General features: G+C 41.8%; 2 protein-coding genes across 2 annotated transcripts; one reads left to right on the top strand and one right to left on the bottom strand.

Annotated features, from left to right (window-relative positions):
- Positions 1–1,263: 1,263 nt before the first annotated feature.
- LOC135080198 (peptide-N(4)-(N-acetyl-beta-glucosaminyl)asparagine amidase) lies at positions 1,264–19,091 on the bottom strand. Its single transcript, XM_063974881.1, has 10 exons — positions 18,739–19,091; positions 18,235–18,417; positions 15,947–16,112; positions 15,294–15,472; positions 14,421–14,603; positions 12,705–12,875; positions 11,969–12,120; positions 2,966–3,094; positions 2,384–2,520; positions 1,264–1,421 (listed from the first exon to the last, which is right to left on the bottom strand). Exons 1-10 carry the CDS (start codon positions 18,949–18,951, stop codon positions 1,264–1,266), a joined length of 1,671 nt encoding a protein of 556 aa, XP_063830951.1. The 5' UTR covers positions 18,952–19,091.
- Positions 19,092–19,369: 278 nt separating this feature from the next.
- Positions 19,370–24,814, top strand: LOC135080197 (Bardet-Biedl syndrome 4 protein homolog). The gene is made up of 9 exons (XM_063974880.1): positions 19,370–19,549; positions 19,719–19,858; positions 20,126–20,238; positions 20,330–20,424; positions 20,802–20,964; positions 21,365–21,641; positions 22,298–22,453; positions 23,461–23,670; positions 24,633–24,814. Exons 1-9 carry the CDS (start codon positions 19,543–19,545, stop codon positions 24,792–24,794), a joined length of 1,323 nt encoding a protein of 440 aa, XP_063830950.1. The 5' UTR covers positions 19,370–19,542; the 3' UTR covers positions 24,795–24,814.
- Positions 24,815–25,070: the final 256 nt, after the last annotated feature.

The following is a 25,070-nucleotide window of genomic DNA, read 5'->3' as shown; positions in this document are numbered from 1 at the left end:
GGGAATTTCTGAAAGAAACCATCACATAAAATACCACGTACTGGAATACGAAAAATATCAATCACGAAAAATAAATAAATTCTCCGACGGGAACTTACCTCATGTGTGATTATTTTAAATTATATTATGAAATTATCGTGGATGCATTCTGCAACACACGATTTAAAACACAGGGGATTACATCCCCGAAAATAATAAAATTGCGGTTGCGCAAGATCGACCAAAATTCCAAAGTGATTTGACAGCTCAACTGACAGCCTGCGAGTCATCGACATCGCAAGACGTTTCGTTTCGCCGCTTAGGTAAAAAGCAAATACTAATAAAAACCATGATGAAAACAATCTCCTGAACACTGAAAATATTCTATTAAAAAATAGAATAATCAAAACAAAAACATTAGGAAATGTTTCAATAAAATATATTTGAATTGACTGAGCAAAAAGCGCCATCTATTGCAAATTAATTCAAAATCACGCCAATAGATGTCGCCAGTGGTATCCCAAATCCAAATATCGAGTAAGAAAAACAATTTGTGAAAAACAGCCAAAACTGCAACGCTACAAAGTCACTTTTTACGTCCATGGGAAGATTGATCCTTTTTAATCGGCCGGAATTACACTGTAACGTCACTATTGGAATGTTTCCATTAATACTCCTCTAGCTGGAGGTAGTCCTACACACAGTCTCTCCGTGTGAATATAAAGGTCAATAAGAACCGAACGCGCCATTCCACCTGCCCCGAGTGGAAGGTGGCGTAGGAGGCGCGCGCGCACAGCGAGTCGAAGCATGCCCCGTCTATGGCGCGCAGCTTCCACGACATGAAGCCTTTTTCCGCGCCCTCTGGAGACGTCACCATATATCATATCATTCATTAGTCCATCACCACACACGTCATCAACATTATCAAGTCATTTATCTTCCAGTGCAGGAGCACAACCCTCTATACCAATAGTCTCTGCTGCAAGAGCAACTAGCCTCCCTAATTTACTAGAGGCAAAAGGATTTGGTTTACAACCCTTGCCGTAGGGGCCCTGCGCTAGCCAGATGGGGTGAGCAGGCTTCGGATAAGTCTCTTATGCCCGTTTTCACCATCAATCCCTAATTGTTAAGTGACCCCTATGGTACCACATAACAGGCATTTTGTTCTAAAAGGGGTCACTTAAAAATTTGGGATTGATGGTGAAAACGGGCATTAATCGCCTTTTACACATTCTACGGGAGAGATCCTATTCCATAGGATAAGCTGGACAGAACAGCCTACACTCAAAGACACTCCATGTTAGTCCATATCAAAGAACAGCACGGCCACTCCACCTGTCCCGAGTGGAAGGTGGCGTAGGAGGCGCGCGCGCACAGCGAGTCGAAGCATGCGCCGTCTATGGCGCGCAGCTTCCACGACATGAAGCCTTTTTCCGCGCCCTCTGTAGACATCAGAAGAAAATTGAAGTTTTGGCCTACACTCCCCACGCTGGTCAGACGGGTAGGCCTTAGGGAAGGACTTTTGTTCGCGTATTTGTGCATAATTTCATAAGTCACTTTTTACGTCCATGGGAAGAGTGATCCTTTTTCCTCGGCCGGAATTACACTGTAACGTCACTATTGGAATGTTTCCATTAATACTCCTCTAGCTGGAGGTAGTCCTACACACAGTCTCTCCGTGTGAATATAAAGGTCAATAAAAACCGCACGCGCCATTCGACCTGCCCACCTGGAAGGTGGCGTAGGAAGGAGGCGCGTGCGCACAGCGAGTCGAAGCACGCGCTATATATGGCGCGTGCTTCCACGATATGAAACACTTAGCCGCGCCCTCTGGGGACATCATCAGGTCATTTAGTTTCCACTGCAGAAGCACGAACCTCTAATTTACAAGAGGGTCTCAGGCCTTCACTCCCTACGTTGGCTAGAATAATCCGTCTGGATTGGAAAGATCAGCCCGTGGCCGCGTTATCTGAAGAATTCCCCACACATCAGGTTAATATTCTCTACTGCAGGAGCACGACCCTATAATTTTTACCAGAGACAAAAGGAGGATTTGGTTTACACTCCCTACCTACTTGGGGAGGTCTGATGTTCGCGCATTTGCCCCTTAGCCTTAGTCACCTCTTACGACATCCACGAGAGTTTAGGTACCTATTCTACTTTTCATCACGATTGGACTGCTTCTACCATACACCGTCTAGCTGGAGAGTGTCTGAATCAATTTAAATTACCCGTAGGTAGTTCGAATCGACGACTCGAATAAAACGATGATTCAAGTTTCTCCGCGATCAAAGATTCGAGACGCCTTGTATGATATGAGGCGAACCCCACATAACCTGCCCCCTCCCCCCTTTAAATGCCGATTAAATATCAATCCAGTTTCCCCGCTAAAACTATCCCTTACCTTCCCTAGCGATGTAGACCTGCTGCCAGTCGTACTCGACTTTGCGGAAGACGTTTCTCGCGGCGAAGGCGCCGGCGCTCCACGGCGATACTGTGGCCTGGCCTGTCACGCGGTACTCGTCCGCGGCTGGGTAGTAACTGTGGGTATAAGAAGAGGTCGAATTGAGAACCTTCCTTCTTTTTGAAGTCGGAAAAAACGTTTGTTACTAGGCTCAAGAACGCAAACGCTTTTGCCAGTTACAGACACGTGTCAAAATGATTGTAAAGATGCACAAAAACCATTTGTAAATATTTGTCCAAATGATTCGCATTTTAGTTCGTGAATGATAGGGCGCATAATTTATTTGAAAAGTTCTACGAATTAATCTGCAAGTTTAATTCAGTCTACATAAAGTAAGTGTCTCTGGAAAAACTTTCCCAAAACTATTTGTGAAACGTGTATGGGTAGGTAGTAGGTAGTCCAAATTAACTTTGAAAAACATTTACACATACCGACTTATGTTTATTACAAATACAGAACTACAAGTAGTTACAGCGCTCAGTGAGCTTTCCGAGCGTGAAAAGGGCCTAAATTTTCACCTACCGCACGGCGACGGAGCCAGGATCGCGGAAGATGAACTCCTTCCCGGCGGCGCAGCCCAGCTCGCCGCGGTCCGTGCGCCACTCCTTCGAGCCCGATATACGCCCGTGACACTCGTAGTCGCTTGGCTTTCTGCAAGACGGAAAAAATCAAAATCAAAAAAATCAAAATCAAAAAAATATTTATTCAGTTTAGACCACAAGTGGCACTTATGAACGTCAATAGAAAATAATAAAAAAAGAAAAGGTAGCCCTTATGGGGCACTTTACATGTCTCCTTATCTTTTGGGCCCTACCAGCGCTTCGAGACAAACATATGGCAAGTGCTGAGAAGAAACGCCGGAACAAACTCAGTCACCACTTATTGCCAGGAATTATCTAACGGTAAGAATAGTCAAATTTAAGTACATCAAATATGTGCAGACTGAACTGACCACGCATCCTTGTCATCAATATAGTCTCGAACCTTGTAGTACCCTTTGGACATAAGGGTATTTTTTATATGTATCTTAAATTTGTTTATTGGCAATTCGACAAGGTTGTGTGGTATTTTGTTAAATATGGTAATACATTTCCCCAAGAATGAATTACCTATCTTATGCAACCTGAATGATGGAACAGCAAGTTTATTCTTATGTCTCGTGTTAAATGAGTGGACGTCACTTTTCTTAGTAAATAAATGTATATGTTTACGGACATACATAATGTTATCAAATATGTATTGCGAAGCCACAGTCAATATATTGATTTCTTTAAAAACTTCTCTAAGCGAGTCACGTGGTTTAAGACCGTATATTGCCCGAACAGCTCTTTTCTGTAAAATGAAAATTGATTCTATGTCTGCTGCTGAGCCCCACAGTAAAAGACCATAAGACATAATACTATGAAAATAACTAAAATATACAAGCCTTGCTGTTTCAACATCAGTCAAGTTTCTGATCTTTCTCACCGCAAAGGCAGCTGAACTAAGTCTTCCCGCCAAGGCAGCAATATGGGGGCCCCATTGTAATTTACAGTCTAGGGTAATACCTAGAAAGACAGTAGAGTTTATCAGTTCAATGCGTTCATTATTTACTGTAATATTAGTATTAACTTGTTTGACATTAGGCATAGTGAATTTTAAACATTTAGTTTTTTTTGCGTTTAATAGCAAATTATTAGTTGTAAACCAGTCTAATACTTTGGAAAGAGCATTATTCACGTCGTCAAATATTTCCTGACGCCTGTCAGTTTTAAAAATTAAAGAAGTGTCATCAGCAAATAATACTATCTCACAAAGGTCCTTTGAATAAAAAGGTAGATCATTTATATAAATCAGAAAGAGCAATGGTCCCAGTATTGAGCCTTGGGGCACTCCCATTTTTAGGGGGGCGCCCGAAGAGTTAGTTCCGTGAATATTTACTTTTTGTAATCTGTCTGAGAGGTAAGAGTATAATAGGCTTAAGGCCTTGCCTGATACGCCATAATGTTCTAGCTTAAATAACAGAGTTTGATGATCAACACAGTCAAACGCCTTCGATAAGTCACAAAATACACCAATAGCATCCTTTTTCTCCTGCCAAGCATCGAAAATGTGTTTGATAAGAGCAACCCCTGCATCGGTCGTACTTTTCCCTTTTGTGAACCCATATTGTTTTTCATGAAACAGTTTATTTAAGTTAAAATGAGACAGTAGTTGATTGAAAATAATTTTTTCAAATATTTTACTGAGCGCAGGTAGTATCGATATAGGTCTAAAGTTGGATGGGTCACTTTTGTCTCCTGCTTTAAATAATGGTATGATTTTACTATGTTTCATCAGGGTAGGGAACTGACCTTCGTTAATACATTCATTAAAGATATGAGCTAAATGGGGAGCTATAAGAGGAATGATGGGTTTTATTATGTCTGTTGATATGCCCCATATATCCTCTGTCTTTTTTATATTTAGTTCTTTGAAAGTTTTTATAATAACTATGGGGTCTATTTGTCTAAATTTTAATGGGCTATTGCAAACATCAACACAACCCTCGAGAAGAGACATTGCCTGATATGAACATGAATTAAGATTGCTTGTTGTTATGATTGGTACATTTGAGAAGTAACCTTCGAATGCGTTTGCTACCTTATCATTGCATTTAATATACTTATTATCAATTTTTAATGCGAATGTGTCATCCCGAGATATAATTCTACAAGTTTCTTTATTAATACAATTCCAAGTAGCTTTAATTTTGTTGCCAGAGTTTTTAATTTTGTCACGTATGTAAATAGATTTTGCCATGGTACAAACTTGTTTAAAAACTTTTGAGTATTTTTTTACATATTCTATAAAGTCCGGGTCGCTACTATAGGCTTTTCTACCATATAATTCAAACATTTTTTTCCTACTAATATAAATACCTACTGTAGCCCAGTCACTGAATTTAGTTTTATTGTTTTTAATAATAATTGTTTTCTTAGGAAAAGTTTTATTGAACTCATTTTTAATTAATTCAAATAATTGCTCATATAAAATATTTATACTACAGTTAAAATAATGCAAAAGTGGGACCTTATTAGATATTTGAGATTTAAATTTGTCTTTCTGGGATGCAGTGACTGGTCTATATTCTATTTCCTTGCTCGATGGCACAAAATGGTGTTGAAATGACACTATTTGACCGCAATGATCAGAATTAACAAAATTTATTATTGATTTCTCTAGCACTAAGCAGTTACAGAATATATTGTCTAAGCAAGTAGCTGATGTTGGAGTCACCCTAGTTGGTTCAGAGAAAAGATTTAACAAGTTAAAAGATTTGAATAAATTTAAAAACCGTATTGAAAGAGAGGAATCTTCTATTATATTAATATTAAAGTCTCCACATACAACTACTTTCTTTGAACTATTACACACTCTTCTAAGTACCTCTTCCATTGTGGTTTCAAATAATTCATAGTTACTAGATGGGGGTCTATATACACATACAATAACATAGTCGTCCAGTTCTGCACATGACAGCTCAATAGTTCGCTCGACAGAGAGAGATACAATATCTTTACGCTCTTTACATTTTAATTTATCATTGATTAATATTAGTGACCCTCCACGAATAGCTAACTCTCTAGTGAATGAACTAATAAGCTTATAATTATTAATGCTCAGCATTAGTTCATATTGCCTGAGCCAATGTTCCGTTAAACATAAGACATGAATATTCAATTCTTGGATAAATAACTCAATTTCCAAGTCTTTGCCGGAGAAGCCTTGTACATTTTGATGCACCAAATTAAAACCGTTAAATTTCTTTGTACCCGAATTTTGTATGCCAGAGTTATCCTCTATTGTCTTACGATGTAATTTAAATTATGATTTGGAACAGATTCCAAGGGTCGAACATCCATGTTCTGCTCAATAAAAGCAGATTGACTAGCCAAATTAATGGCTAAATATTTAATAAAATATGATAGCGAATTCGCTATTCGTCTTTTACAATATTTATTTAGATAATTATATTTATCTATTGTCAATAAACATTTATTTTTTAAATAATTGTTAATGTCAATTACATGGAATTTGCATTGATTATATGTCAGTGTATTCAATGTCAAATTCAATGTATATCTTAAATTATTTTCCTCCTGTGGCAAGCTTCTACTGTAGGGGAATGTGAACAAAATTATTTTATCTACATTAAGTAAACATAAGCTATCAAAAATATTTAGTAGGTCTTTTTTGCCTACATTGCCCCTATTTCCTATTAAAATTACTAATGTGGTATTTATTGAGAACGAATAATTTGTTATTTTTCTCATAATTTGTAAATAGGAAGCACCCGGTAAACAATGGTTGATTACACTTTGTCCCAAGTAACTATTAATAAGTTGGCCCATATTTTTGCCTAACTCATCACTGAACATTACTATGTTGGTTTTTTCAATATTTTTAGTTGGGGAGCCGCTGGTAAATGTGTGTGATATCCTAGGACAGTAGTCTTTGTTTAGGGTGTTTAGAGTAGGTGGTGACTCACAACCAGACTGAAAACTATCTGTACAAGATTCATCCAATAGGATAGAATTTTGACAGTTGCAATTAGATATAAATTTTTTCAAAGCCTGGAAATGTTCATCACACTCTTTTTTTGTACATTGATACCGTTCAGACATTGTGTTCAAAGATTTCTTAAGATTACATAATTTATATTCTAGGTTTTCGACATCATGTTCATATTTCAGTACACTATTCTCTAACATTGTGGAACATATGTCAAGCTCATTCTTTAGACGCTGTCTCTCATTTATATAGTTTACTTTGTTGTATAAGCATTTTTGTTTTTTAATCAACTTATTTGTTTTTTTAATATAATTACTAATTTTTACATACTTTTTAAATTTATTTTTACTGCATCTGACAATCTTACCACATACAGGAGTATTGTTTAAAGTATTATCACAAGTTAGGTCTATGGTAATTAATTGTTTGTCAGATGCAGTTTGGGTCAGGCTGGGCGCACTACCGACTAACTCGTCAAACATGATTTGGGTTTTGGTGGCTGTGCAGGCTTCTCTTTCAGCTTCCATTAATTCGATATGGCTGTGAGCATCATAAAGGTCTTGTTTCATGATGGTCATACGTCTGAGGTTGTGTACGTACTCTTCATTGCACTCACCAAACCCGTCAATGATTAATTGTAGCCTATTCCGTTCCTCTACAATTGTCTCATAGTTGGTGTGCAGCTCAGCCATCTCTTTCTTTAAATGCTTGTTTTTATCCCACACATCCATCAGCTCCCTCTCATTGTCCTCTCTTTCCCTATTTAATTGCTCAATCAAGTCTTTGGCTGCCTTCAAATCTCTCAAAGCCAGTTGGAGTTGGGACTCCTCCCGGCGAGCAAAGGCTTTACGTGTAAGCATTGTTTCTTTTGGTAAATAATAAAGTATTAAAATGTAAATGCCAAAGGATCAATTGATCAATAATTGGAGGTTGACAAAAATGTAGGTAAATATAACCTCTTACGCGGGTGACAGTATAAGGTCACAATAATAGTATTTCGTTTCTAAAATATGCACTACTGTTGTAAATATAAAACAAATAGGTACCTGTTTCGAAAGATAGAACAATGTTAACAAAATCCAACGTAATATTTTCGCAATTGCACTGTCAAATCGGTCTTAAGTATTTGCACAATTTGCACCATAAACACAATGCAATACACAGATTTAAACGTTATTTCACTTATAATTACATAAAACAGTAACAGTGATGAGTTTAGAGACCATTTATGATATTAAATTAAATAAAAATCAGTAAATAAATTGGGACAAGTTCAAATCAGCTGTTAGCGGTAGTGTTGCCACAGGAAAAAAAAAGAAGAAAGAAAAATATATTTTGTTCGGGCGTATGTTGACGGTTTCTATCCGGTCCGGTGCCGGTTATTTCATCGATGGTCGACTCGGCGACGAACCGGTCTGACGCCGGTCCGGGTAGGAACCAGCTCGTCGATACATGCATTTCAACTCATCTTGGCGCGGCGTTTTGTGTTGTTTAGGCTTGCTTTGCTCGTGAAATGATATGTGTTTCGAATAAATCGGTCCGATTTTGTTATTTCATCATCTTCTCTTCGCTTAGCATTAGTGGAAATGGATCGAGCGGAGAGGTCAAAAGATGATGACAAAACTCTTTCTCTAGAGGATAGAAGATGACTTATGATATCAATCCCTAATATTTATGTGACCCCTATGTCAACAAAATTCCTGTTATTTGTAACCATAGGGGTCACTTAAAAATTAGGGATTGATGGTACGGGCATTGGACTCATTTCTCTATAGAATTTTGTGCCGGGAGCGAGCTAGCGGCAGCGCGCCACAGTAGAGGTGTTTGTAGTTAGGCGGTCGCGTAACGCTTGCGCGCCCGGTTACCTTCTTCCCGTGTCTCCCACACCTGAAAACGTAATTCCAAGGTCTCACAGCTCACATCTCCGCTACGCACAGCTTACGTCTCTCTCCGCTTTGATAGCTCACCTCCCGCACATGAGCTGCGCGAGCTCCCCTAGCGTGCGGTGGCACTTAGCTCGCCGCGCTCCGTGGCTAGTCCTTCGAGCCGGATATGGCCCGTGGCTCTTATAATATATTATGTGTGTCATGTGGTACAATACAGAGTTCTCTCTCTTTATCTAAAGGTTATCATACCGCACGGCGACAGAACCGGGGTCGCGGAAGGAGAACACTCAGCTCGCCGCGCTCCATGGCTAGTCCTTCAAGCCGGATATGGCCCGTGGCTCTTATAATATATGTGTGTTATGTGGTGTACAATACAGAGTTCTCTCTCTCTCTCTCTATCTAACTAAAGGTTATCATACCGCACGGCGACAGAACCAGGGTCGCGGAAGGAGAACACTCAGCTCGCCACACTTCGTACCTAGTCCTTCGAGCCGGATATGGCCCGTGGCTCTCATATATCATGTGTGTTGTGTGGTGTACAATACAGAGTTATCTCTCTCTCTATCTAAACTAAAGACAGACACACGGCTCACCTCTCGCACATGAGCTGCGCGAGCTCCCCGAGCGTGCGGCGGCACTCACCTCGCCGCGCTCCGTGGCTAGTCCTTCGAGCCGGATATGGCCCGTGGCTCTCATATGTTATATGTGTTGTGTGGTGTACAATACAGAGTTATCTCTCTCTCTCTATCTAAACTAAAGACAGACACACGGCTCACCTCTCGCACATGAGCTGCGCGAGCTCCCCGAGCGTGCGGCGGCACTCACCTCGCCGCACTTCGTAGCTAGTCCTTCGAGCCGGATATGGCCCGTGGCTCTCATATATCATGTGTGTTGTGTGGTGTACAATACAGAGTTATCTCTCTCTCTATCTAAACTAAAGACAGACACACGGCTCACCTCTCGCACATGAGCTGCGCGAGCTCCCCGAGCGTGCGGCGGCACTCACCTCGCCGCGCTCCGTGGCTAGTCCTTCGAGCCGGATATGGCCCGTGGCTCTCATATATCATGTGTGTTGTGTGGTGTACAATACAGAGTTATCTCTCTCTCTCTCTATCTAACTAAAGGTTATCATACCGCACGGCGACAGAACCAGAGAACCAGGGTCGCGGAAGGAGAACACTCAGCTCGCCGCGCTCCGTGGCTAGTCCTTCGAGCCGGATATGGCCCGTGGCTCTCATATATCATGTGTGTTGTGTGGTGTACAATACAGAGTTATCTCTCTCTCTCTATCTAAACTAAAGACAGACACACGGCTCACCTCTCGCACATGAGCTGCGCGAGCTCCCCGAGCGTGCGGCGGCACTCACCTCGCCGCGCTCCGTGGCTAGTCCTTCGAGCCCGATATAGCCTGTAGTTCTCATAATATATTATGTGTGTTTGTGGTGTACAATACAGAGTTATCTCTCTCTCTCTCTCTCTCTATCTAACTAAAGGTTATCATATCATACTGCATGGGGACAGAACCAGGGTCGCGGAAGGAGAACATTCAGCTCGCCGCACTTCGTAGCTAGTCCTTCGAGCCGGATATGGCCCGTGGCTCTCATATATCATGTGTGTTGTGTGGTGTACAATACAGAGTTATCTCTCTCTCTCTCTATCTAAACTAAAGACACACACACGGCTCACCTCTCGCCGCGCTCCGTGGCTAGTCCTTCGAGCCTGATATAGCCTGTAGTTCTCATAATATATTATGTGTGTTTGTGGTGTACAATACAGAGTTATCTCTCTCTCTATCTAAACTAAAGGTTATCATACCGCACGGCGACAGAACCAGGGTCGCGGAAGGAGAACACTCAGCTCGCCGCACTTCGTAGCTAGTCCTTCGAGCCGGATATGGCCTGTAGCTCTCATAATATATTATGTGTGTTATGTGATGTACAATACAGAGTTCTCTCTCTCTATCTATTTAATAAAGGTTATCATACCGCACGGCGACTGAACCAGGGTCGCGGAAGGAGAACACTCAGCTCGCCGCACTTCGTAGCTAGTCCTTCGAGCCGGATATGGCCCGTGGCTCTCATATATCATGTGTGTTGTGTGGTGTACAATACAGAGTTATCTCTCTCTCTATCTAAACTAAAGACAGACACACGGCTCACCTCTCGCACATGAGCTGCGCGAGCTCCCCGAGCGTGCGGCGGCACTCACCTCGCCGCGCTCCGTGGCTAGTCCTTCGAGCCGGATATGGCCCGTGGCTCTCATATATCATGTGTGTTGTGTGGTGTACAATACAGAGTTATCTCTCTCTCTCTCTATCTAACTAAAGGTTATCATACCGCACGGCGACAGAACCAGAGAACCAGGGTCGCGGAAGGAGAACACTCAGCTCGCCGCGCTCCGTGGCTAGTCCTTCGAGCCGGATATGGCCCGTGGCTCTCATATGTTATATGTGTTGTGTGGTGTACAATACAGAGTTATCTCTCTCTCTCTATCTAAACTAAAGACAGACACACGGCTCACCTCTCGCCGCGCTCCGTGGCTAGTCCTTCGAGCCCGATATAGCCTGTAGTTCTCATAATATATTATGTGTGTTTGTGGTGTACAATACAGAGTTATCTCTCACCTCTCGCACATGAGCTGCGCGAGCTCCCCGAGCGTGCGGCGGCACTCACCTCGCCGCGCTCCGTGGCTAGTCCTTCGAGCCCGATATAGCCTGTAGTTCTCATAATATATTATGTGTGTTTGTGGTGTACAATACAGAGTTATCGCTCACCTCTCGCACATGAGCTGTGCGAGCTCCCCGAGCGTGCGGCGGCACTCACCTCGCCGCGCTCCGTGGCTAGTCCTTCGAGCCCGATATAGCCTGTAGTTCTCATAATATATTATGTGTGTTTGTGGTGTACAATACAGAGTTATCTCTCACCTCTCGCACATGAGCTGCGCGAGCTCCCCGAGCGTGCGGCGGCACTCACCTCGCCGCGCTCCGTGGCTAGTCCTTCGAGCCCGATATAGCCTGTAGTTCTCATAATATACTATGTGTGTTTGTGGTGTACAATACAGAGTTATCTCTCTCTCTATCTAAACTAAAGACAGACACACGCCTCACCTCTCGCACATGAGCTGCGCGAGCTCCCCGAGCGTGCGGCGGGTGAGGTGCGCGCGGCGCGGCGCCGACACCTGCCGCTGACGCCGCTCGCGCAGGATCATGATGGCTGCCAGGAGTTCATGCTCTGAGACCAGCGTGCGTCTGGTTAGGACCTGATGATAATGAGAAACATACACTTTACCTCACAAGACAGAAAAAAAAACAAAAAAAGACGGCACAGTTAGGCGGTATTATCAGATAGTATGACATGACAGCCAAAGTAGATAATGTCCATTTGTTGAGCTAAAGCAGGGTCTTCAGCGCCCGTTTTGACGTATACAATCAACAAAAACATGTCAACATTCAACAAAACTGTCTACACAAAACATTGTTTGTAATGTGTTTTCCACTGGGCTTGGAAAGAAAAAACATTGTAAGCAATGCATAATGTTTTTGTAGTCCAGTTTGTTGGACGTTGACATGTTTTTGTTGATTGTGTAGGGCAAAACGGGCGCTGGAGACCCGGTTTAAGGCCCCTTCAATGATGAAGCGGTATTAGCCCAACAGTGAAGGTATCGAACCCACTAATTGAGTTACTAATTGGGTACTTATTCGAAGTCCGAGGAACGATGCAGCGATGGTTCGAGAACAGTTGTTGGCCTATTGTAGTCACTACACTACACGAGGGGTTAAAAAAGTGGCAATCATTAACGAGTGACAGGAAAATGAAACCTATTTCCAAGGGAATAAGTCTGACCTCTTTAAAGTTGGTGGTGTACCGCCACGTGACGTCCTGCACGTCGTCGCGTGACACGGCGATGACGTAGGACAGCTTCTTGCCCCAGCCGTGGCTGTAGATCAGCGGCGCGTTCAGCTTCGCCTCGCACGGGTCTACGTGAAGCCACGTGCGCGAGTCGTAGTCGAACACCTGATGGAAATATAACGTTTAATCCTTTCACTATTTTTGAGAAAAAAAAAATTTCGTCCTCCTTTTTGAAGACGGTTAAAAAGTTCAAAATATGATGGCAACAATTCAGCCACCAATTGGTAAATGCTTAAAATACTATACTGGAGGTCCTGAGCATTAAGGATCAAGGCCTGTTTAAAAAAAAATCAAAGTAAATTAAAACCATATACACTTTCCATTGACTACGCACAACACTATGTATACATATTTCATCTTCGCACGCGTGTCGTATCCCAGCGCTTGGCACGACAGCGTGAAGCAGTTGGCCCACTCACCTCGCACCACACGCGGTCCTAGTGCCACTCACCTCGCACCACACGCGGTCCTAGTGCCACTCACCTCGCACCACACGCGGTCCTAGTGCTACTCACCTTGCACCACACGTGGTCCGAGTGCAACTAACCACGCACCACACGTGGTCCGAGTCCCACTCACCTCGCACCACACGTGGTCCTAGTGCCACTCACCTCGCACCACACGCGGTCCTAGTGCCACTCACCTTGCACCACACGTGGTCAGAGTGCTACTAACCACGCACCACACGTGGTCCGAGTCCCACTCACCTCGCACCACACGTGGTCCTAGTGCCACTCACCTCGCACCACACGCGGTTCTAGTGCCACTCACCTCGCACCACACGTGGTCCTAGTGCCACTCACCTCGCACCACACGTGGTCCTGTGTATCGTACACGAAGCGCGTGTCGTATCCCAGCGCGCGACACACCAGTGTGAAGCAGTTGGCCCACTCATGGTCCGAGTGCCACTCACCTCGCACCACACGTGGTCCTAGTGCCACTCACCTCGCACCACACGTGGTCCTGGGTATCGTACACGAAGCGCGTGTCGTATCCCAGCGCGCGACACAACAGCGTGAAGCAGTTGGCCCACTCGCCGCAGCGGCCCACTCACCTCGCACCACACGTGGTCCTAGTGCCACTCACCTCGCACCACACGTGGTCCTTTGTTTCGTACACGAAGCGCGTGTCGTATCCCAGCGCGCGACACAACAGCGTGAAGCAGTTGGCCCACTCGCCGCAGCAGCCACTCACCTCGCACCACACGTGATCCTAGTGCCACTCACCTCGCACCACACGTGGTCCTAGTGCCACTCACCTCGCACCACACGTGGTCCTGTGTATCGTACACGAAGCGCGTGTCGTATCCCAGCGCGCGACACAACAGCGTGAAGCAGTTGGCCCACTCGCCGCAGCGGCCCACTCACCTCGCACCACACGTGGTCCTAGTGCCACTCACCTCGCACCACACGTGGTCCGTTGTATCGTACACGAAGCGCGTGTCGTATCCCAGCGCGCGACACAACAGCGTGAAGCAGTTGGCCCACTCATGGTCCGAGTGGCACTCACCTCGCACCACACGTGGTCCGTTGTATCGTACACGAAGCGCGTGTCGTATCCCAGCGCGCGACACAACAGCGTGAAGCAGTTGGCCCACTCGCCGCAGCGGCCCACTCACCTCGCACCACACGTGGTCCTAGTGCCACTTACCTCGCACCACACGTGGTCCGTTGTATCGTACACGAAGCGCGTGTCGTATCCCAGCGCGCGACACAACAGCGTGAAGCAGTTGGCCCACTCGCCGCAGCGGCCGCGGCGCGTGCGCAATAGCATCTTGGGGTCGTTGAAGCGCGGGAACTCCGAGGAGCGGCCGCATTGGATGCAAGTGTATAGCTGTAATCGGTGTTAGGCGATTATCACAATGCACCGCGCTCCGCCGCGGTACGCGGGACGACAGATTTAATCATTATGTGCAAGTACCTCAGTTTGTATAGAAAACACGCGCGGCACAACACACTGACAACGCGTTTGCGCACGGGATTTTTTATAATGTCGCCACGCGGACCGCGGCGGAGCGCGGTGCAGTGTGATAATCGCCTTACTGTCAGTATTCACAAATAAGTGTACCTACTCGTATTATCTACTACACTTACAGTCGTATTCAAAAACGTGGTCTAACAGTGCGCGTGGAGGCACAGAGTGACATGAACCAATCACAGAGCTTTATTCAACGCTTTGTGTTCGATTAGCTGAGTCACTTAAGCAAATTTCGTTTGTGAATACGGGTTTCAGTAACACTTAACAGTAATCGTGTTTTGTAACAAAGTAACAATTGATGAAAAAAAGTTAATACCAGTTGTAAATTAGACTGTTGATCAACAAAGTTAAAAAATCAAGTTTATATGCGATTTTTATGCTAGTTTCTGTATTGACTAGCACCGGTATGTTGTGTGTTATTATGACGTGACGAATTCACGTTTTGCGCCCTCACAATTTTTTTCAGAAAGCTGTCATGTATCGGCATGGAACTGTACTATTGGATGAAACTCACTAATGTTATGGCAAGTGTATCTTATAACTTACCTCTACAGTACAGGTCTCCGTCGGGGTATTCATACTAGAAGACCCCGAGTACTTGGTGGCCCCTCCGCACTTGTTGCACTCCGGCTTGTCCACCCACTTGAAGTACTTGTGCTTGAACCACCCCAGTAGCTCCATCAGCAGCGCGATGTCAAACGGGAGATCGTGGGTCTTTATTTCACCTGATAAAATTTTGTTTATTTATGGATATGTATTGTTGGTCCTAATAAACTACCCTGAGGAGCACCATTCATTATTTTAAATACTGAAAAAAGAAGTGATCTTGGCGCATTGGATGATGCCTGTAGGTAGTTCCTGTAGAAATATTACTGGTTTTTCTTTCATATACTGAATCAGATTTGGTAATGCAGTTACATTCCAATAGAAAGTATATCAAATGCCTCTGTATTATCTTATCTTATCTTATCTGGGCAAACAATAATGGACCTGCTACACAACTGGCACCCAGTGATAGACTTATCTTTTACCTTGTTTTAGTAATTCTAGTCGTTTTTTGGATTGTGTGTAGGTATCTGAAGAATTTAAGACAAGAATGAAAGTAATAGAGGCAAAATAAAATAACTAAATATTAATTTCTACAGTAGAATAATAATTATGTATTATATTACTTAGGACAAAATAAGTTCATTTCATACCAGTTTTTATTTTCCTCTGATGTTCCCTGATCCTGTCCAGAGCCATGAGTTGCAACGTGACCAGTGGAATCTCTTCCCTGGCTAGTTGCTGCAACTCCTCATCTTCATACTTGATCATGTTGTTGAATAGTGATTGAATTTTCAATAACAGTGCATTTTTTGTGTTCTAGAAAAACAGATAAAAGATTTGTTTAAATTATTGTCATCTAGGCATTTTATAGTCTATCCAAAATAGCTTGATTAGAATGACAGCTGTCAAACGAATGTGACTAGTGCTGGGTATGTTTTGTACGGTTCACATAGATGTATCGATAAGTTTCGAAAAAATAATATAAAAAAATGCACCCAATTTTTCTTCATATCTTTATTCATAAAAATGACAATTATAATTTAAATTTAAAGACAGTAAAATTTAAAATTTATGTCAAGGGTGTACAACCTAAGTCGTAGTCATTATCATCAGTGTTTTTCAGTGGTTTTTTTCTCTCGCTAGAGGGCGGTGGGCATCTCTTCTAGAGCAACGGTGCTATGAATACCCAAAAAATTACCGGTGATTAATTTCCGATGTTTGATTATTTAAGAATGAAATGTTTTTGGTTTTTAATAGTGAACATTTAGAAAAACGTATAACTTGACTTAAATATGTTAAAAAATTAGTTAGAAAAATTTTTAACCCATTTAGCCCTACCGTACCCTATATGGTACGGTATCTTTTTGAAAATATTTCGAAGTACAAAACTGTTGTTAATTTGTAAAAATGATTGTGACAGTAAGCTTAAAGTGATTATTTTACATAAAAATATTTAAAAATATATTTTAACAAGTGGTTTCAGAAATATTTATGAAATTCCTCGACAGAAAACAAAAAAAAATATTTACAATGTATTTAAGAAGGTATAATTTCTTATTATTCATGGTCAATTATGTTATTTATCAATTTTATTTTAAAAATAGAGTACAATAGATATCATGACTACAAAAAATATTATTGAGATTATTTTTATACGGTTTATTCCAGTCTAAAATAGGTGTACCGTATAAGGTACAGTAGGTCTATGCATGAGCAAATCATTCAAAAAATATAATTTAATTTTTATTATTTTTATTAGTATTAGGCTATTGATGCTTCACTATATTGCCACAACTCATGAAAAATTTTATAATTTCAGCAAACATAAAGCAATCTTGGTATTTTTCTACTGCTGTCTTGTCAGATGACCGCTAATGATGATAAGACTGACGAAGATTTAGGCGATAAAGATAGTGTCAATGTAAATAATAACCCTCAGAGTTTTCTTCGATGGTTTTGCTAAACTTCCATCGTCGTGTTGCTAAATGCGATTATGGATAGCACTAAACGTAACAAATCAGAAGAAGCCAGGTCTTCTTCAGCTATCCTCGCTAACTTCGGAGAAGGTAGGAAAAAAGAACCAAATGTGGTTAGTATCACAGAAAACGTCTTACAAGATATGCCAAGTGTGATACTAGTGATTATGTGATTTTATTTTTATTTTATATCATACAAAAATAAATAAAAATATTCTTTGAACAACGACTATGTTTTGCTTGCTTATAGACCTACTGTACCCTATATGGTACGGGCTCCCCACGGCCCCCTATTTATGGATTATTTTTTTAAATATTTTTTTCATGATTTTTAGGCTTCCCTTTGTAAGTTTTTGCTGAAAAATCATTTTTTATTTACAAAAATAATTATCGGTCTAAATGGGTTAATGTAAAAAAATTAGTTTTAATTTAATATGACATTTGTCGATATGTCCCATCACTAACATTTTTGTAACTCGAGATAACCTTGTAGAGACGTCGTTAATACTCTAGCTTGATTTTTATAATTTCGAAATACTACTTATTGGTGTAATTTAACGCTGCATTTACACGAAATTAACATTTTTATTGGAAGCACTGTCGTCGAAAATATTGTTTGTAGGTCAGATGTGAATTATTTCTTGTCCGCCAATATTTAGCTCTCATTGATCGCTACTACAAAGTTATGTCGCTACTTTTGATGGCAGCTGTCATTCTAATCAAGCTACATTGGATAGACTATAGTGGAGAATAATACACACACAGGACACTTGTTACTCAGATTTGCATGAAAAAAGAAGTATAAGAAAAAATATTTATGTATTATTATGTCAAACTGAATATTGTTTTCTATTTTTCTACCTGACTAAAGGTATACATAAATTACCTATAGTTTAGTCACTACAAATTAGATATTAATAAAAATATTTTTGATTGTGAAATAACTAATGTTATGTTCTTACCAGAGCATTAAGTGGGACCAGTTTCGGCCTCTTGGCTTGTACCATACACTGCGCGTATGTAACGTTTCTCCTGCTGGGCTTGACCGGGCCACAGCAAATACTGATTTTCCGCTCAATCGCTGCCTGTGCTATCCTCAACTTATTTAGAGTCTGTTCTTTGGGGTAGATTATTTCACCGTTTGTCTAAAATAGAAAAATATTCATGTAACATTTTTATTAAGTTTTTGGTGTGTAATATCATACGCAAGAGAAAATACCAATAACTATAATAAAAAAGTCAAGGTAATAGTTTATTTAGCTACATAATTACTTGTAAGTACTATTTTTACAATTTCTTATCATGTATGAAATGTATTAAATCATGATAATCAATGATTCTCTTATCAGTAATAAGTACATTAAAGACAATTCAGTGTGAATGGGCTCTTAACTTTTTAACACATAAAAAGAAAAGCAAACGCATAATGCACACTACCTTCTTTTATTATAAAAAAAAATGCTTACCAATTGGAATCCAACATATTTTAGATATTCACTAAAAGGTTCAGTTCCTAAATGTTTTTTTAATAAATCACTTTGAATAGTCCGTAAATCGTAATCGTGGGGGCTTTCTAAAATGTTTGTGATAACTCGCAGTAGCTCGATCAAGAGTTTGGTAAACTTTTCCGAGTCTCCTGTGTGCTGTTCCACCACTGCTAGACGTGGAATGTCTTCCATATTTTCAATATTATTTAATTTACAATTTAAACACGCAATAATTATACAAAATTGGACTTAATTTTAAAAAAATATTAGCGGTCCGGAATCCTTGTCACTTGTCAATTTATGATTTGTCACTGTGCAGCTGATTGCAATGTTCCTTTATTCTGAAAAGTCACCAATTTTCATCATCGTAGTCAAATGTCAAAAAATCTTTTCAAATCCGATTAAAATCTGCAAAAGTGGAAAAAGAGAACCTCAAAAAAATGTGAATAATGGAACAAGCCACTCAAGGCGATCCGTTCCACGCACTAGACGTTACTTCCATACATAATTTTTTGCTTATTAAGATGACCAAGGAGTTTGGTTGAAAGCCATTAATATTTATTAAATTAATCTATCATTTGCAATACAATCATCAACTTGTTAATTTAAACTTCGCAATAAAAGTACTTTGATAATTTTATTTGATCAACCTTGAACAAGTTCTGGTTACCATAGCAGAAGGAAAAGTAAACAAAAACTCAAGATCTATTCTAGCCAGCATTCTTATTTTATTTTCAAAAATGTAGTAAAATTATTTGATTCATTTTATTTAGGACTGCGAATATGTTAGGTAAGTATGTTTACTTCTCCACAGTTTACAGGTGCTGTTTGTTTGTAGTGTACCTACCTACAATCTACAATATCCTTCCGTGACAATCCAAATCACTACAGTTTCATAGTCTACTTAGTTTTATTAATAGTACACACTGTATAACATTCATTCCATAATCATTTTCCAGCAGACGAGTTTCCTCGTGGCTCTCGCAACTGGCTGCTACACGCGCGCTACGTGCGAGGAGAGCATGCCTTGTGCATGGAGCTGGCCGACGACCTGCAGAAGAACAGTGAGAATACGCACAGATATGCGCACTTTGTAAAGGTGATGAAGAAAATTAGAGAGATCATTTTTAAACCTCTCAAACCTGTAGGTAGTAGTTATTAGTTAGTTACTTACTCGTGCGCTCACTCGGGGCGCTGCTAAACTATGCAACGAAAACTGACGAAAACTACAAGAGGCAATATAGGCAAAGTATACTAAATGGTTTATGGGTAGTCATTAATATTTAGGAAGAAAGAAAGAAAATTATTTACATTTTCAAATGAGAAAAATCCTTCGCATAAAACGAGGATTTCTGGTTTGTTCCAGGGTTCGGTACTGGCAGACGCAGGCCGTTACCAGGAGGCCCTGGAGCGGTTCCACAGCTGCATCCGTCTGCAGCCTCGAGACCCTGAGCCTTTGAAGCAGGTCGCTAAATGCTTGTAAGTTGGGACTCAATGATATTCCCTGCTACAGGTCTTTAATGATGACCTAGTAGTGGTTTCATTGAAGGTATAATAATTACTTTTGCAGGTTCTGTCAAGGTCGCTACCAGCTGTCCCTGGAGGCATACCTAGAAGCTGATAAGCTCACCAAGCATCCTGACCCGGAGATTTATTGTGCTTTAGGTAAATAAACTACTTCTCGGTATCAGAATGACTTTGTTGCTTTCAAATTACCTAGTTGGTAAAGTGAAGGTAGATAGATAAATGCCGTTGTCAGCAACTGCTAAACATAAAATATGCTTATGCTGTGAAATAGATCCACTATAGTCCAGTAGTCGACCGGAATAGAACTAGCATTCATAGCATTTTTTAGCTTACGATTATACCCAGTTCCTGTCTCTCTGAACCTTAATATCTGATATCAAAGGATTGTGACGTTAAAAAGTTGTTACAACTCATATCCATGATTGAACTAGGGTAAGTAGGCCTACCTACCTAGTTAATTGAAAGCTCAGACACTTAATGTGTATTATCCTTTTCATTGCTGGTATGGTCTCCAGCGGAATGCGCATGGAAACTAGGCGACACAGAGAGGGGGGTGGAGTGGGCGCGCGCGGGGGTGCAAGCAGGGGGTGCGGAGCGCGCGGGGGCGCTGCTAGCGCGACTGCTGCTGGCTGCTGGTGACGTCACTGGCGCTCTGAACGCCTATGACCAGGCACTATCGTAAGTATTGCGAAGATTTGAAAGCCAAATCAGTTTATGAATCCAATCCTTTTGTGAGCAGTGTTCTCTTTAATCTTTAAGGTGTTGTTATTGTTTGTTGTTACCTAACTATTTAATTACGTAATAAGGTATAAACCTGTGTAACTAAAATAAATAAATAAATAAATAAATGAAACGATACTCTCTTCTATCTTACTTTCACTATCACTTTCTATCTGTTTCGAGGACGATGCAAGTCGAAAGATCCTTTATTTTTATGGATTTTCTCGCTGAAGTGTGTAGAGGCAAGCTCCAAAGTTACCAGAAGTCGAATCAAATCTAGATCTTTTTAAACGAACCAAGCATTTTCAAGATCCCAGTTCAATCTTTATTCGTAACGCTAATTTTTCTTACTTTCTAGCAACCACGCATGTGGTGCAGATACGTTAGCTGCAGCAGGTGCGCTTCGGCTACGAGCGGGCGACCATCGGCGCGCCTTCCAACTCCTAGGCGCCGCGTTAGCACAGCAGCCGACGCAGCACGCCGCAGCGTTGGCCCTGGCGGCCATGATGCTGCAGCACAGAGACCTAGATGCGGCCCTGGCGAGACTGAAGGCGGCCTTAGCAGCGCACCCGAGCTGTGTGGCAGCGCACACTAATCTGGGCTTAGCGCTGTTGGCGAAGAAGAAATACGTTGCGGTGCGTTTGCTTTGATTTGGCACATACTCGTAAGTTTGTAGAGAAGAGGTTTTCTACTGCAGCCAGCATAAATACTTCTTCGTCGGCTGCTGAATTAGCACAGCAGCCGACGCAGCACGCCGCAGCGTTGGCCCTGGCAGCCATGATGCTGCAGCACAGAGACCTGGATGCGGCCCTGGCGAGACTGAAGGCGGCCTTAGCAGCACACCCGAGTTGTGTGGCAGCGCACACTAATCTGGGCCTAGCGCTGTTGGGGAAGAAGAAATACGTTGCGGTGCGTTTGCTTTAATTTGACCCATAGGTTTGTAAAGGAGAGATTTTCTACTGCAGCCAGCATAAATACTTCTGCGTTGGTTGCTGCACTAGCGTAGCAGCCGAAGCAGCACACCTATTTTTGTTGCAAATTCGCTTCTATTACAACTGTGTAAGACTCCACAGTGTTTACCTTTACGTGCCGTCGTCTGTACATAAAAAAATTGCCGAATCAATTGCGCAGCCGAGTTGCAAGGGGTCAATAAAAACAAACATACAGGTGCGTTAAGTGAGTGCAACAGAGTGGCAGCACCACTTCTTTTCGTTTTCTTTAACTGTATCCCGTATACACTGAAGAAACTTTTAAGAGATAGGAGTGGGTAAAGGAAGATGTCTTTTCCCAGGCCCTGACATGCCTGCAGCGCGCCGCGTGGGCCGCTCCGCTCAGCTCTCGCTCAGCACACGACCTGGGCCTGGCGCTGCTGGTGTGCCGCCGGCCTGCCTCCGCCTTCTGCCGCCTCGCCGCTGCTGCTGCTATGCGTCCTACACAGCCGTATACCGTGAGACTGTTTATTTGTTTCTGTAGACTTCGCCTATTTTCAACCGACTTCAAAAAAAGGAGGAGGTTCTCAATTCGACCCGTATGTTTTTTTTTTTTTCTATGTTTGTTACGCGATAACTCCGCCAATTATGAACCGATTTGAACAAATCTTTTTTCAGCGTATAGGTAATACCTCAAGGGTGGTCCCATTTAAATTTAATAATAAAAAAAATAACCCCCAAGGGTGGAAAATTGGGGATGAACTTTTTTATAAGCAATATCTCCGCCGATTATAAACCAATTAGAACGATTACTTTTTTGTTGAATAGGTATTATCAAAAGGGTGGTTTCATGCGAATTTGAAGAAAATATTTCACCCCCAAGGGTGGAAAATTGGGGATGAACTTTTTTATAATATACATTAAGAATATGGTCTCAATGTACTGCCTACCTTCAGTGGTAACATCAAGGTAATAATTAGTTAACTAAAAAGCAAGAAATAAGTTAAATTTTATTGAAAAAAATAAAACCGACTCCAAAAAACCTACACTAAAAAGTAGAAAAATTATTACTAATTACCTACCTACTTATTTATTAGGACGAATTATTAATATTTATGTAGGTATACCATGATTGATACTTTTGGAGTCGGTGCAGGCAAACTTTACATGTTTCATAATCTTGGCACCGACTCCAGAAGTATCAATCATGGTATACCTACATAAATATTAATAATTCGTCCTAATAAATAAGTAGGTAATTAGTAATAATTTTTCTACTTTTTAGTGTAGGTTTTTTGGAGTCGGTTTTATTTTTTTTAATAAAATTTTACTTATGTCTTCTTTCCTTTCCAAAAAAGAGTAGATTTAGTTTGTAGGATCTCATCATCGCCATGAGAGTCGTGTGTATTTTGTGTCAAGACTCCATAGCAAATGGACTACTGCCATGTATTTCTCTACTGCTTATTCCTACTTGGATAGAAGCAGGGACATAACTTACATAGCGTCATAAAGACTTTTCCTACAGGTGCTGCTCATAGGCGTAGCACTAGAGCGCTTAGGAGACAGCCGCTCCGACGCAGCGTACGCCAGGGCAGCTGCCTTAGCGCCTGATGACCCTCTAGTTCGACTCAACTTGGCAGGGAGACACGCGAGGGCAGGGCGCCTGGAGCCGGCTATAGAGGAAGCTGATGTTACTGCTAAATTGCTGCAGATGATGGAGAAGCCTGACCCTCAGGTATGATAGAGTTCCAATGGTCTTAAATGCATGAAAGTGTCTAAATCCAAGCGCCATGGCGGTTTCTGATTTAGCTACTGACCCAGAGTTAAATCAGATTTTTAGGCAGGATCACTCGCGGTTTGAGAGTTAACCCGTATTTACAAACGATCCTTACTTGAGTGAAACAGCAAATCGAACGCACTGCGTTGAATAGAGCTCTGTGATCGGTTCGTGTGTCACCCAGTGCGTCCACGTGCACTGTGAGACATCATAGTAATGTTTGTGATATGAATGACTTAAGGGGAGGCAGTTGCTCTCCCATCCCATGCTTCCCTTTCTCTGGCTGCCTATTACGCTTTTGTCCATGCAACAACAAGGTAATCAGCTTCTACCACAGCCAAAAACAATGGGCAGATTTTATGTATTTTATATTGCTTCGGCCAATAATACACTCGACGTCAAATAAATCGCACCTCCCGCGACAAGCATTTTCAAACGTATTCATCCCCACTTCCCACCAATATTGGTACCATTTAAAAGCCTAGCTCTAACCTTAATTTCATTAAAGGAAAGGTTTATACCCCAAGTGTCTTTAGAAGGATCCAGAGTCACTTCTTCAAAAAATAGGTAGTTACCCTAGAGCTAACTTTTATTGCTATAAACTGTTAAGTTGGGTTTAATTGCTATCCATCTGTTAAAGAGGACACGTGAAATTATTATTTGGTTTTATAACAATAAAAATTGGTTTAATTGATCCCATAGGTGGGCCCAAAGTGAGGTATTTTTTCAAGTCACATTTATGGTATATGTTAATCATTTATTAAGAAATTAAATGTGTTTTTCTTAAGGATATTTATTGGGCTTTCAAATAACACCAATATTGTTGGGGCACCATGATTGTGTCAGAAGAAAATCGTTAAAGTTCGCGTTGCGGAAGGTGCGGTTTATTTGATGTTGAGTATATAAAATGTTGTTTTCAGCTGGCAAGCTCCCTAGCAACCCTCTTGGCACTGTTGAGGGAAGCAGGCGTGGAGCTGTCCCAGCTACCCACCAATATTCCGATGGAGGATGTGGCGGTACCAGACGCGAATGACGTAGTCACTCCTGATGAAGAAGAGCATTTGACGGCTGATGAAGTTTGAACTGCATTTGTTATCATCAGGTATGAATTATTATTAAGACGTAGCGTGGGCAGGCCTCCTACTAGGTGGACCGACGATCTGGTAAAGGTCGCGGGAAGAGCCTGGATGCGGGCAGCGCAGGACCGTTCATTGTGGAAAACCTTGGGGGAGGCCTTTGTCCAACAGTGGACGTCATTTGGCTGAAACGAACGAACGAACGATGAATTATTATTTTGTAAATGTACGGAGCTAGAATGTCTACATCTCTTGCTCACAAAAGAACTGAGGAACGATGGG

This window comes from Ostrinia nubilalis, chromosome 17, assembly GCF_963855985.1.
Source record: "Ostrinia nubilalis chromosome 17, ilOstNubi1.1, whole genome shotgun sequence".
Classification (NCBI taxonomy): Eukaryota; Metazoa; Arthropoda; class Insecta; order Lepidoptera; family Crambidae; genus Ostrinia; species Ostrinia nubilalis.
The sequence above is the reverse complement of the archived record's forward strand: the minus strand, read 5'-3'. Positions and strand labels throughout refer to the sequence as shown.

Bases quoted from the DNA above. Each gene is read 5' to 3' on its own strand.
- LOC135080197 (XM_063974880.1), top strand. The intron at 20,965-21,364 runs GTAAGTATTGCG...CTTACTTTCTAG, and splicing joins GCCTATGACCAGGCACTATC to CAACCACGCATGTGGTGCAG. The intron at 23,671-24,632 runs GTATGATAGAGT...TGTTGTTTTCAG, and splicing joins TGGAGAAGCCTGACCCTCAG to CTGGCAAGCTCCCTAGCAAC.
- LOC135080198 (XM_063974881.1), bottom strand. From the start codon at position 18,951: ATGGAAGACATTCCACGTCTAGCAGTGGTGGAACAGCACACAGGAGAC. The intron at 16,113-18,234 runs GTAAGAACATAA...CTGTTTTTCTAG, and splicing joins TGGTCCCACTTAATGCTCTG to AACACAAAAAATGCACTGTT. The intron at 14,604-15,293 runs GTAAGTTATAAG...CACCGATTACAG, and splicing joins CGGAGACCTGTACTGTAGAG to CTATACACTTGCATCCAATG.